The sequence below is a fragment of the Pomacea canaliculata genome, linkage group LG11 (genome assembly GCF_003073045.1).
Source record: "Pomacea canaliculata isolate SZHN2017 linkage group LG11, ASM307304v1, whole genome shotgun sequence".
In the NCBI taxonomy this organism is placed as follows: domain Eukaryota; kingdom Metazoa; phylum Mollusca; class Gastropoda; order Architaenioglossa; family Ampullariidae; genus Pomacea; species Pomacea canaliculata.
In genome coordinates, this window is record NC_037600.1 from 2,585,982 (window position 1) to 2,599,616 (window position 13,635).

A 13,635-nucleotide genomic window follows, 5' to 3' on the forward strand; every position below is an offset into this window, starting at 1 on the left:
CAGACTTGCAGTAAATCACTGTTGTGACCTGACATTAAAGATGAAAGAACCCATTAGCAACATGGTTGCCAACGATTCCTTTTACTTCTAAGTTCTGAACAATCCTTAATTACAATATACATAAGATATCCACCAAACATACCTTCATCTATATCTCTTCATTTCTTCTCTCTCTCGCCTCTATCGCCACACACGCTTACTGACAAGGGAAACAAGATACTTCTTTCTGTGTTCTTGTTTTTAATATGCTCAAGCACAATTCAGACTTATTGAAACAACATTCTTATACACTTTGTATATACATTATGAGAAACAAAAATGACACGATTCTTGTAAAAAGTGTGAACAGCACCACTTCTCACAACAAGCACCATGTGAGTGAGTTCTACTCGGCCACGTAGCAGCTACACATTACACAGTGTTACACATAAGATGAGAGATGAAGGTCCAAGGATGCCTAGAAACCAAGACCTAGGTTCCAGGCCAAAGCTGTGTCTTCCTAAGGTTTGAGTATAAAAGATGAGGATGAATGAGTTTCTTGTAACTACATGCATTGAAAAGAAAATTCGGATTCTATCATAGCTTTTTTTTTTACCAAGAGGAAACATCCGTAATTATTTGCTTCTTAACAACAAACTAACATTAGACGTGAGTAAAACATAAAAATTGGCTGTAGAATCACTATTGAACCTTGAGAGTTAACTGGTTTGAAAAAAAAAGAAAGTATTGAAAGTCAGACTTTATGGTGAAAAGTTGCTAAATGTTGATGGTAAGAGTTGAGGTACACAGACTTAAGATATGATTCTCTGGACATGATAAGATGTTTAAGTTTTCGGATGAAGTTGGGCATAATGTTTTCTGTGAAGGCTCCTAGATTTTGTCTTCTCGTGTGTGAAATATTTCTGATGTGATATCATGTGACTCAAGATGAAAAAAAGCACAATTTTATCTGTTTGCAACATTTTCCGACAAGGGTTGTCGCCCTTAATTTTATAATTAAACGTTAAAAGGCACGAAGGGTTTTCAGTCACGTGACAAAGATCGTCTGCTGCATGACCGGATGAACTGTTTATAAACCTAACTCTTGTATTTTCGCTTGACACTTTATTATAAAGCATTAGAGGGTTTTTATTTTCTGGATGAAAATCACGAAACAAACGCTTTGATTAGTTCTATGAAAAACTGGGTGACTTTGTGCTACTTCAAATATTTTTTAAAAAGTCAAAGAAAAGGCAGATGGAATACAAAGACATCGCAAAAATATCAGATACTGACGAGAACTGTTTGATAACACAGGGGCAAAGGTTTAACATTTCACAAAATTTAGACTCACATCTACAAACACGTGCGGGCGCGCACACAAACACATGAGCGACAAAATGTATAAAAGAAAAGATAGATGAAGGAAAGTTTCATCCCTGAAAGATAAAAGTTTGCAGTAAGAATTGCGCTGTTTTTTCGTCCCAACACAGTTTTGATGTCCTATGACATAGCTGATGTCCGATGAAATGTTTTTATTTAAGTCCAGTGTCATTTATTTTACACCCCTTGACACTTTTGGTCACCGATAACAGACAGAACTGTGATGTGAAGTCTTTTGGTCAGTTTGACTTATGTCATTAGGTCAGTTTTGAAGTGATTTGTACGGCTTTCTTACGTCTTGGCTACGTGGTCTAGAAGAGTTGTAGTTACAGACAATAGTGGTGTGCAGACTTTCACTTTATTTTCTAAGATGGATGACTATGATCATAATGAACATATGACAAGACACAGGAATGGTAACTCTACAGTCTTAGTGTCTTCACGTAGACAGTTTTGTTTATGACATATGTGTGAAGTCGTTCTTAATGTAGCCTACAACAGCCAACCTTAAGCATCATCAAACAAAAGCTTAATCAAACACAAAAAAAGGAGAACAAGAAGACATGAAAACAAAAAAATAAAACTTGTGATGAAATCTCACAATCTCATTCTTTAAAAAGAAAGCCAATGACTAACAAAGCTTGATGCACGAAACATCGTACATTTGACATCTAACATGAAAATACACAATAAACACAAAAACATTGAGGAGACATACACAGGGATAAGACTTTGTACACTCGTGTGTACCCTATAGGACATTTTGTGACCTTAAGAGTATAAAAATACTGAAAATTTAGTGACATTTGGATGTAATCTCAAGTTTTGTAAACTTCCAACTGGTTAGTATGATTTTTAAATAATTTTTTTTTACACTGTCAGTAAAATTTGTCAATCATCTGACACATGATTATTTCGGCACCATTTGATTACATCGCCTTGAAGGACACAGGAAGCTTCTTCTGCTGGGAACCAGTCAATTGACCTTTGAACTTTTCGCACATATGGATGTCTTTGATTACAAGTTTCTTTGTTCTTCATCCTGATATTCCAGCATTCTTGGGAAAAGTTTATCACTAATTCGTTGAAGCCCATTTCACTCTAACCATGGCTTCGGTCCTCCACCGTGTCTCTCTTTCTTTGACAAAACGTGTTCATCCAGTAGTGTTCAGTCCTGACTTTCTGCACCGTTCGCTATCATGTAAACAATCATTAAAATTTTTCTGTTTACTATCTTTCTATTGATGTATCTCAAGCTCTTGTCCGTAAAAAAGGTCTGAATCACTGATGTAGTCATCTGAAGTGCTTTGCACAAGAGAACACAAGTCAAACACCCTCCTAACGAATTTATTTTACGGTTATGTGCAGGCATCAATAGACGGGAAATTTATGTAATGTTCACAGGACGTGTGCAGAAACCTTCGCACAGCATCTCAATACATCGACACCATTAAAATATTTGACGATAATCTACAGATAACATACTGTGAGCAACAGAAGGTAGACCATGTTCAACGGCATTTGTTCAATATTTATGTATAAATAATAGTATATACATACAAAAATATACATCATCCTTGCAGTACACTGCAAGAGAATAGTAACTTTTTTGGTATAAGATTATTTGCAACATGCAGGATATGAATGAAAATCATGGAACATCTCGACTGACATCTTATTCCTCAACTTTGCGCAGTAGTACCAACGACGTGCTGTGGTTCATCTGCATGGTGATTACATCTCTACTACATGTAATCTGATTCATCTGTAAGGTGATTACATCTCTACTACATGTAATCTAATTCATATGCAAGGTGATTACATCTCTACTTCATGTAATCTGATCCTCTGCAAAGGGATTACATCTCTATTCGTTCTCTTTCACTTAAAATGCAAGCTCTGCTTCGCTGACGATCTAGTTCTTCAATTTTTCTCATATTTTTTGAACGTGTATTCAATGTTAAAAAGAAAGTTACGGATATATATTATGTACTTTGCTAAATGTGATAATTTGAGTAACAATACACCCGAGATTTGCCAAAAACAAACAAAGAAAAAAAAAGTATAGTGGAGAGGTCATGTTTCAAAGATATCATCCCTGTTGTAAAAAAAATTAGTTTACAATACCTCCCCCACCCGGCCATAGTCAACCTAGTCCAAACCCGACAAAGAGTAGTGTAAATACAAAAGAAAACAAACTGGTAAAACACCAAATAATATAAAAGCCACATTGTGTTAAGTCTTGAAAAATAGTTATATTCCATCAAACGCGACTATTCTCACAAAAAAATCGCTCTTTTATTTCCTCGAAAGTAAAATCCTTCGACATAGGAATATTACCAAATGTCCAGCATTTATACTAGACATAGATGATCACAGAAACTGGACACAGATTCGTTATACAAAGTACAATAGAATAAAATGAAAATGGGGACAGACAAGGAGCTGGAGTTTCTTTGTGTCTCTTTCCTTGCTGAGGTTACATTTCAAATACTTTTGTGGCTTATTTTAGGCTGTACGAAAGAACAGAGGGAAGGAAATTTTACCCTCTTAAAGCCTAAAAATCCTACACAGGAAAAAATGAAACCCTGGTCACACAATAGCACACCTAGAAAGAGTTAAGAGGGATGGTAATTGATGTTTTACGCCAAACCAGCAACTAAGTATATGCAAGGCAGCCAGTCCTGTAAACAGATGCCACATGCAGAAAAATAACAGCGTGCCCGAGGCGGGATCTGAACCCTGGACAGCCAGTCCTCGCTGTGTAGGTGACAGACGCTAACCGTTATGCCACCGGACCGCAAGGAAAGGGAGGAAGGGAGGAAGGGAGGAAGGGAGGCAGGGACCACGTTAAAGGCGGATGTTGCATCTGATAAACACAAAGTCCCGCTTGAAAGCACATGTGGCAGCTCCGACATGTAGCCTTTCTTTTGCATTTGCATGTAAATAGGGAAATATCGACACAATAACTACAATGTGTTCTTAAATATCTCACAAATATAGACATCAACTGAAGTTGCGAGATACCAGCCTTTGTACAAACTGCATACATCGAGTGATTTGTAAGAAGCGTCCAAGCTAGCAAGCATTGAAAACAAACACCATCTCGCCAAATTCACGATTCCACAGTCTGTCAAGTCGCAGAACCGATGCCAGACCGGTCACTGCAGGTGTGAGAATTCATCTTTCAGTTCCTGAGGTCAGAAACACCGGAAGCAGAACACACACTTTTCACTCCCTTGTACAAGAAAAGAACCGCACGTACATGAATGTCGGTGGTGGTGGTGGCTGTTGGTGGCAGTGGTGCATGGGCTGATGGGGTGGCGACTCCCGTGCGAAAGTAAGTTCATCGATAGCGACAATTCAGATGGTATAAAAATGTAAAGGTTGGATCGGAAAGAGCTTTAAGTACAACTAGGGCATTCAGTAGCGAATATAGTTACATTATGTATTCGTTACAAAAATACTTAGAAAATGTTTGGGTTTCTGCACTGTGTACTCTTTCATTGCAGTAACAGGTACAGAAACACATTGATTTTAATGATGAGAGAAAAATACAGAAATACAGAAAACGAGAATGGGAAAAAAAGAAAGAATAAAATTCCAAATTCGAAGTCAATTTGTTCAATATCAAAAAGTTGCGAACGCGATTCTTATAAATAGTAAAAGAGGCTAGTAAATGGTTACATTTAATTTCTTTGTCTTGGACCAGGCACCCAGCATTTAGAAACTTGTCTGTAGATTGTCAACATGCTTCATGGTGAGGGGAGACCACCTTGTTTCAAGATATACTATTAGAGGCAAGGGAAACTAACTCCATGCTGCATTTTGATAATGCAGAAATAATTTGGACAGTTAAAAAGTAATTTTTCTAGAGTAACACATTTGCATGTTTTGGGACCAAATAATCTGAAAGTTAATGAAATTAAAAAGTTAATGTCCGCATTTTTGATTTTCATAAGCCGTGCTGGTAGTAACTAGGTCAATCATGGCTCATGAGGTCAGGTCAGGTCAGGTCAAAGTTCACCTGTGGAGCTCACCTTCACGTCCACGTGAAAGAACGCTAACTTCGAAACGAAAATGCGCTAATCCAGTGAAGACAGAAGCCCATTCCTCCCACGACTACCATTCAAGGCCCTCCCCTCACCAAATATTAGCCCCACCCCTCCATTCATTGCTTTACAGGATGTAAGAAGACAGATGCAGCGAACAGTAAAAAGGAAAAACTTCCCCCAAAAAACAAACAAAAACAAACAAACAAACAAAAACCCAGCATCGTCATTTTCTTTCGATTCCCTCCCATCCTAAACATCCGCTTGTCGAGGTTTAGAAGAATAGTGTAGGGTAGTGGTGGGAAAATGTCGATTCCTGCAAGGTGCAGTCTGGATGGTGGTGTCTGTTGGTTCAAGACTTTTGGTGGCGGACTATCTGCTGGTACACGTCAGACTCGAGGAACCGTGGGTACGAGTCCTTCTCCATGAGAGCCTGAACACGCCGCTGCGCGTCGTCGAAGATGTCCTTGCGAGGGTTGCCGAGGCTGGACAGGGTTCGAACCCGAGTCTTTGAGTCCACGTTAATCTGCAGGAAGAGACGAGGGAGAGGAAATTACATAGATTAGATAAAAGCACTCATCCATCATTCTGCTTGAAACAGGTGGTGTCGCAGAGTGCCATGATAGTACTGTCTGAGTTCATGTCCCGTGAAACTCTTATAGAGAAGAAAAAACATACATTCGCAGACGAAAGCACATATGCACAAAAACACACGTAAGCACACGCTGGCATGTATAACCACTGACACACATTTCTCACCCGCTCTCACCCATCTACCCGATACAAATCCTAGATCCTGTAAGAGCCTACTCGATAATCTTGAAGTGTTTGTTCTCACCTCTCGGGGGGCCTGTGGTGCCACGAAGTCTGTGTAAATCTTCTGGGCCATGGCAGAGATCTTGCTAGGCTTGGCCAGCTTGAACTCCTCGCATGCAATCCAGAACTCCAGGTTCTCATCGCTGAACTCTGACCTCAGAAACCCACGGAAGAGTTCCAATCCCGCTGAAAACATAAAAAAAAATCTTGTATTCCTGCGTGTGTATATAGATACGAAAAAGCCTATTTTGTTTTTACCGACATTGTACAGTGCAATATAATATTTCTAAAAATCTGAATAAACCCACTTCTTTGTCAAGACACACGCATACAAACATCTCCACCCTGAGAAAACATTAAAGACAGGAGGACTGTACATGGATCCATTGGCGTTGCCATGGCTACTGTTATAATTCTAACGTTTGTCTTTCACTCTTGCCTTACTTTGATTGACATGACAGATACACAATGACTTCACGATGAAGCCATCGTCGTGCCATCATCATGTCGGACACAACACTTACTTTTGTCTGTGAGAAGCGACTCAAAGGATCGGCTCCATCGGAGGGCCTCCTCAGGATGGATCTGGGTCAGTTTTTTCCCCTCGTTCTTCGCCAACGTGCCTACTGTTGTGTCAGTGTGTCCTCGCCTCAAAAACAGAAGCTTCTTTTTCATAGTCTTCGCCCTGCGCACATAAAAAGTTACTTTTTTTTACTCTACAGGCATGTCAGACCTCATCTTTCTTACAGCATCTGTCTGATTCAAGTAACATTCTACTAATAAAGGATGGAAAGACAAACTAGGACTTTAATTAAGCCTTTCAACTAAATAAAGACAAAGCAGGTGTCAGGTGTAGGCAGGGTAAGAACGAGATCCGGGTGCAGGATAACCAATCTTCACTGACAAGCACCACAGGAACACAAGGAGAGAGACTGTTCCTCAGGTAAACAACTAACAACTTTCCAAAGATAATAGCAGAAACCGTGAAGTTCTTGCTGAAAGGCAGACTCCAAAACCAAAAATGCCGGTCATGGGTGTCATCAAGTGCAGGGATTCCTCCCACGCTGCACGTGCAGGACAACGTGAACACAGCCTTGCGCGTGCACTGGACATGACGTGTTCACACGCGCACCCACATCTCGTGAGATGAGACACACGTCGTGTCGAGTGACGTAACGCCGCACAAAGATCGGGGAAAGGGAAGATAATTAAGCAAACAAGGGTTGTTTGTTGTTTGTGCACCGCCACCTCATCCTCCCGCCGCTCATTTCATCATCTTGTCTTCTGCCATTAATCAGTTCAACCTTGTCTCAGCCTGTTATCAAGGGAAAAGTTATTTTTTTAGAGATGATGGTAACCGTGACGTGTCAAACTAACCCTGAGGTTGCGCAGGTGTCCAAGTACACAGGGTAGTCATGAGTTGTCATCCAACACCAAAGTCGGAGATGATAAGTGTTTCGTCTGTTCTCAAACTGGCGCCTTGATTCCTTAGATGTCTGTGTCTTTTAGTAATTCATCAACCGTAAATATTTTTTTCTTGGCAACGATAGCAAAACCTATTTCAAAGTTGAAGTTCTGTTTCACTCATAGCAATCCTCTTACTGTCCAGTGTCATCCACAACTAGACTATTGTAGATGTGTAGCACTGTAGTTTTGTCAGTCTGCCACTTCTCTCTGAGACATATTAGTAATTGAAGTCCAACACTAGTGGTAAACTTTCTGCAGCTGTCTATCAGTCTATCACAATCTATGGCAGCGATAGTAACTATATTACAGACTTTGAGCACGGATTTAATTAGTTCAGGCAATATTAATTATTGACAGAAAATCTGTAAATTCGACATTAAACCTGTAGCAATGCTAGCTCATTTATCGAAGTCCTCAAACAGTTTAGCAACGATTTGAATGAATCGTGAGACTGAATTTCCAAGACACAAAAGTCGTGTATCAGCAATTACATGCCCAACATTTAAAAAAAGAAATGATGGATTTCAGTGGTTACTGGCAGCGGACTAGGAAGTGATCTTGTTTACTAGCATGTGTACGAGAGCGTGCATGCGTTTGTACATATATTCGTGTGCATGTGCGTTTGTCCATGCATAAACAGCACAATAAAATGTGCGATGGTCTCAAGAATTTACAAAAACAAATACATGTTACTAATTTTAGCTACAAGAAGTGTTGCTTCACTTACTATGATCCACACCAGACATAAAATATTCAGACCCTCATAAACACCTCTTTAAAAATCAATCACCAACGAAGCATCTAGAAATAAACATTTCAAAAGCTACAAGTATTTTTGGGTGGGGTAGGGGAGGAAGTTTAAAAAAGAATCAAACAGACTGAGCTACCTTGCAGGCGAGGAACGGTTTACAATGCAGCTCCAAAAATGGCCAAGCCAGACGCTGGACCAAAATGGACGCACAGCCGGCGAGAGTTCGGCGGAAGCGCTCGAGCCATCCTGGGTTTTATGGGAGCGGTCTGTCTTCGATCGACGACAAGAACGTGACCGACGCGGAGAGCGACGATGCCGCTTTGGTCCCCGCCGGCTCGTTTATAGACCCCGAGCCCGGGGTGTGGCAAAAGCCAGGCTGCCATCGATTGTTCCAGACCCTTGCTGACGTAGGTAGTGAGGCTCGTAAGTCGCTCTGCACACGATTCCTGCAAGTTTCCAGCGCTGGAGAGCTTACTCTGCGATATGTTATCTCTTCCTTCCGAGACTGAAGAGCTCCTACATCGTGTGTCTGTCTCTCTCTCTCTCGTTCACTGGCTTGGCTGCTCCATTGGTCGACTCGTTCATTAACTCGTCATCCATTCTATTTGATTTATTTTGGAGAACATTATTTATTAATTATTTTATTAATTCAACCATCTACTCATACATTCTTTTTTTTTACTTCATGTGTTAATATTTTATTCATTCCTTCTCTCTCAGTTCAACCGACACCTTCACAGATCGTTGCATTGCCTTTGGTGTTCTCCTCTAAAGCCTTGGCTGATTAGATGTTCTTTTCTAATGTCATAAGCGGATCACAAGGACCATGTACGAGGTAATCAGTTGAAAATCGTTGAAGCAGGACGCAAGAGAATTCAAAATAAGATTCTCGCTGATTCCCTCATCCCTCATCCCTCAACATGCTGGTAGAAGTTCAAAAAGCTAGAAGTACCTCGTAGTTTCTATTGTAAGTAGTGTATTCTGAGAAGTCGGATTGTAAAATAAACAATGCTTATGACTACAATTTTTGTAGTTTAATGTTTGACAAGTTCTAGTTGGCCGCATCCCACAAGGAAGGAGGATTAGAGGAAAAAGTAAAGAAGTGATAAAGGGTAAAAGGAAGGAGGAACTGTAGAGAGGTGAAAAGAGGACGAGAGAACTAAAAGGAAGAGAAAAAAGAGAAGAAGTGAAGAGAAAAAGGAAATTAAATGAGGAGAAATAAAGCGGAAGAGAATAAAACGAGAGAAAGAGAAGCTGAGAAGGAAAAGGCTAGAGAGAGAGAGAAAGCAGTAAAAAGAAAGGAGAATAGAAACAAAGAGCATCAACATAGGAGGGAAAAAGGAATAAAATAATAAATGATAAAAATAGGAAAAAGTAGAAGAAAAGAGGCAAGGATAAGAAAATAGAGATGAGGGAAAGGAAAATTGAGAAGTAGAAGAAAAGGCATACAGGAAAAAAATCAAAAGAGATCGAAAGATGATGAGAAAGAAAAAGGAAGAAAAAATGTTAAGGAAGTAAAGGATAGGGAAAAAAGACTAAGAGATGAAAATAAGTGAGAGGAGGGGTGAGGGAGATAAAAGGACGAGGAAAAGTAGAAGAGAAGGAAGTGAATGAGTGGAGGAAGTGGTGAAAGTGTCTGGGTCTGGGCGATAAAGAGAAAGAAAGGTAGATTAAAATGAAAGATATAAAACAGGAAAATAAGAGAAAATGAACAGGAAAAAAGAGGAACAAAAGAAAAAATGCAGACGAAAATTAAAGAAAAGAGAAAAGAAGTTACGAAAGGGGGAATGGAAGAGGAGGAAGAATGCTGAAACGAAAGAGTATAAAGAGAGGCAGAACAAGAAGAGGAAGAAAACAGGGAATTTTTCTTACAGGCTTTTCTTGGACTTGGTCTCCGCGAACTTGAAGCCACCGAAGTCGTCTCTGGCCATCATGGCGGCGTCCGCTGACGTGGTCTTGTGGATGGGACGCCCCGAGGGCGGTGGGGGGCGATGCGAGGCGTGCTGGTCGTCGTCGCCGTCACGGTCTGGTAAATTGGCGGAACGGCCGAGGCGCTCTTCCAGCTGTAAACATTACACAAAACAATCTGTCTAATAGAAAGAACAGTTTATGTTTACATAGCATGTACACACTAACGTGTGTCTATAAGCTGAAGAAAAAGCCTTGATGCAAACAGCAACAAAAATGAGAGAATTTTGCAAACTTTACAGAAAAATACATGTAAGTAAAATAAAGGTAAAACAGAAAATTGCGAGCGGTCGTGACTGAGATAACTTTTTCCAAGCTTTAACCCAACCACCTCCAAAGATTACATTATCTGTCAACAAAAAAGCGTGCCCTGACATATATATATATAAAATACAGGCTGCAGCTTCAGCACAAGATTGTTTTCTATTGCCATAACAACACATGCAAACAACTTCCATGTCTTTCAGTTCTTGCCGATTATCTCAAGACTACACATTGCTCATGGTAAAAAATATAAGGACTTTGGATGACTGTCACGTGTTAGCCATAAATGTTTAGCGAAGTGCCGTGCATCTGGGCCCAGGCCGCCTGTTGTTTGAATTCCTCTCTCTCTCTTCACGAGAGCCCATGGCGCCAGAAATCATCCAAGTGAGCTCTCAATGAAACCTAATGCTTTAATTCAAAACAAAAAACTAAACCCTCGATTCCTTTCACTACAAGACTAGAATTTTCGAGAAAGACTACAGAATTCTTTTCGTGAACGCTGAAATACAAACACAAAGGGATATGCCCTTTACTAAGAAAGAAAGAAAGAATAAATGAAGAAAAATTGAGATACAATTGAGAAAAAAGAGTTGCCTTAGAACACAGTGACATATTTCCCACGAGTTACAGCAAGAATCAAAATAATTGTTGTCAGCTGACAGTGTAAGGCTCCGACGAGTTGTGTTCAACTACTTTGCGATGTTATTCTTCGTCACGCATGTGTGGCGAGGCAAGTGGGTTCAACCTCATACCCCACCTCTCCAAACAACAACAAAACAATATATATACTGGACTGATTTGAGACTTCTCGCTGGTACAAGTATACCTGGCATGAAACTTTGTTGTTTACTGTAAACAAGGACCTGAGGGCAAAGAGGACGGTGGCAAAGAAAGAGACGAATGATGTGAACGAAGAAAGAGACACTGACCTGCTAGATGTCGACAGTGTACAGGGTTGTAACGAAGGAAATGACAGTTTGTTTACTACCATGGTCTGGGTGTCTCACATGCCTGTCTTGAGGACTTGCCACAAGCTTGGAATGTGTGACGTAACGTGTGTATAATGAGGCTTTGTTTGAGGCGATACAATACAGGGACGTGTGAGTGTGAGAGAGAGAGACAGAGACTGTCACACACACACATGTGACACCAAGCTAGTGAGAAAAATGAAAGCTGCAAGGAAGACTACTCGAAGTCCACCCAGATGGCGCTGGCCACGTTATCGGACCCGTTCCATGCCCGTTACGTCGGACGTACGTTGCTATTACGTCAAAGCATCGCCCAAAGCTCGAGACATTCCGGAAGTGGGTTCACTGACTTGACCTCCGTCGGAAGATCCACTTTTGTGGCCTCGGAGGTCAGTACGTCACGTGGAAATAGTTACACTCCCAGCTAGAAGCTTGCTTCGCTCAGACATTGCTCTACACACGGAGCATGGTCTTTGAAAACCGTTGTTGTTGTGGTATGTTCCTGCTCTTGTTGACAGCAAGGGGCAGCCTTGTGGGATGGGTTCGGAACTGGAAGGGCAGAGCAGTTAAGACAAATCGTATTTCAGTCTCATGCATGTCCAAACGTAAATTGATGGTCAATTTAAATCTCATCAGAAACATCTACTACATACCAACCCTGCAACTGCAACTGGCATCATGACCAGTCAATAAAGCTTAAGTGGGAGGGACAAGCTATCTAACAAAAAATGTAATACTAATTAATATATATAAATATATAATTATAATAATTGTCGCAGTGATACGGATTAAACAAAACAAATAAACTGAAAATAACATACAATAAAACACACTTAACAATCAGTGCTTGAGAGACCACGGGCACACTGACATTACAGCTACCAGCCGACAAACCGGAAGTCAGTCGCGAGTAGAACGACTGTACCACTCACACGGACCGGAAAGTGTCCGCACACAGCATTTCCTGTGCTGCAAGCTGCGCAGGGTGGCACACACGTCAATAAGATAAATACTTGACATGTTTACCCACCACCCGCTCCCACGACCCGCAGCACAAGGCACACCTCACCGTAGGTAATTGTGATTGATCCCTCATAATTCCACAATCACTTTCCTGCACCGATCCTTGCAATTATTATAATTACATTGTACCAACACCCATCGATTGGTACGATTATGTGTCATCCATCTAATGTTATTATAGTGTGAATTACTGGATACAGATATTGTTGACACGCCCTTGTCGACATATCTTTGGTCCCTCAATTATTATAATTATAGCGAGATCCATCAAGTATTATCGTGGGGTGACTATCCTTCATTCAAGAAGTATTACAGTTATGATGTCCTAATACTTCATCGATCAAGTATTATTAATTTGCGCCTATCCTTCGTTACGAATTATGATATTGTTAATGTGGATGTCCTTCCATGAAGTATTACAGTTATGACATGCTTCTCACTGATCCATAAATTATTATAATTAGCCTGCACTGAAGCATTACAATGTAAATATCCCCGATCCATCAATTTATTATCATAGACATAACTTTCCTTTTTCAATAAACTTAATTCATTGTCATAGCGTATCCATCCTTTATGTCTTTTTTTTTTCTTCAGACGAATCATTATTCTAAATGTTTCGTACATCAGCACAGTTAATTCTCCCTGCACGCATCAATTACCGTTAAGTGTCCGTTTGACGATTACTATAAGAATTTTTTTTTCAACCTACATCATAATTTCGAACGGGAGGGGCAACATCTTTGGCGTCCCACGTAAAGATCGACAGGGACGTTGACAGACGTAGTGACAGGTAGTCGCTAATGAACACACATAAGTGTGCATGCACTTATCACAAAACATCGATCAAAATGAAGCCTCACTCAGCAGATGGCGTGCCTCGGGTACTTTTCCACCGGATCCACGCCCTGTCAAATATTTCAAATGGCTTTCCCTCGGAGCGTAATCGTCTTTCCTCGGCCAG

The 13,635-nt window shown here is 40.5% G+C and overlaps 1 protein-coding gene across 3 annotated transcripts in view; it reads right to left on the reverse strand.

The window, feature by feature from the left end:
- Nucleotides 1-223: 223 nt before the first annotated feature.
- Nucleotides 224-13,635, reverse strand: part of LOC112574751 (serine-rich adhesin for platelets-like) — a 70,746-nt gene continuing 57,334 nt past the window's right edge. For all 3 annotated transcript variants that reach the window (XM_025255990.1, XM_025255991.1, XM_025255989.1), the window contains 4 exons: nt 10,321-10,511; nt 6,755-6,915; nt 6,253-6,416; nt 224-5,940 (listed from right to left, as the gene is read on the reverse strand). In XM_025255990.1, the coding sequence (XP_025111775.1) occupies nt 5,767-5,940; nt 6,253-6,416; nt 6,755-6,915; nt 10,321-10,511 (690 nt within the window). In that variant the 3' untranslated portion in view covers nt 224-5,766. The remainder of the gene's footprint in view (nt 5,941-6,252; nt 6,417-6,754; nt 6,916-10,320; nt 10,512-13,635) is intronic.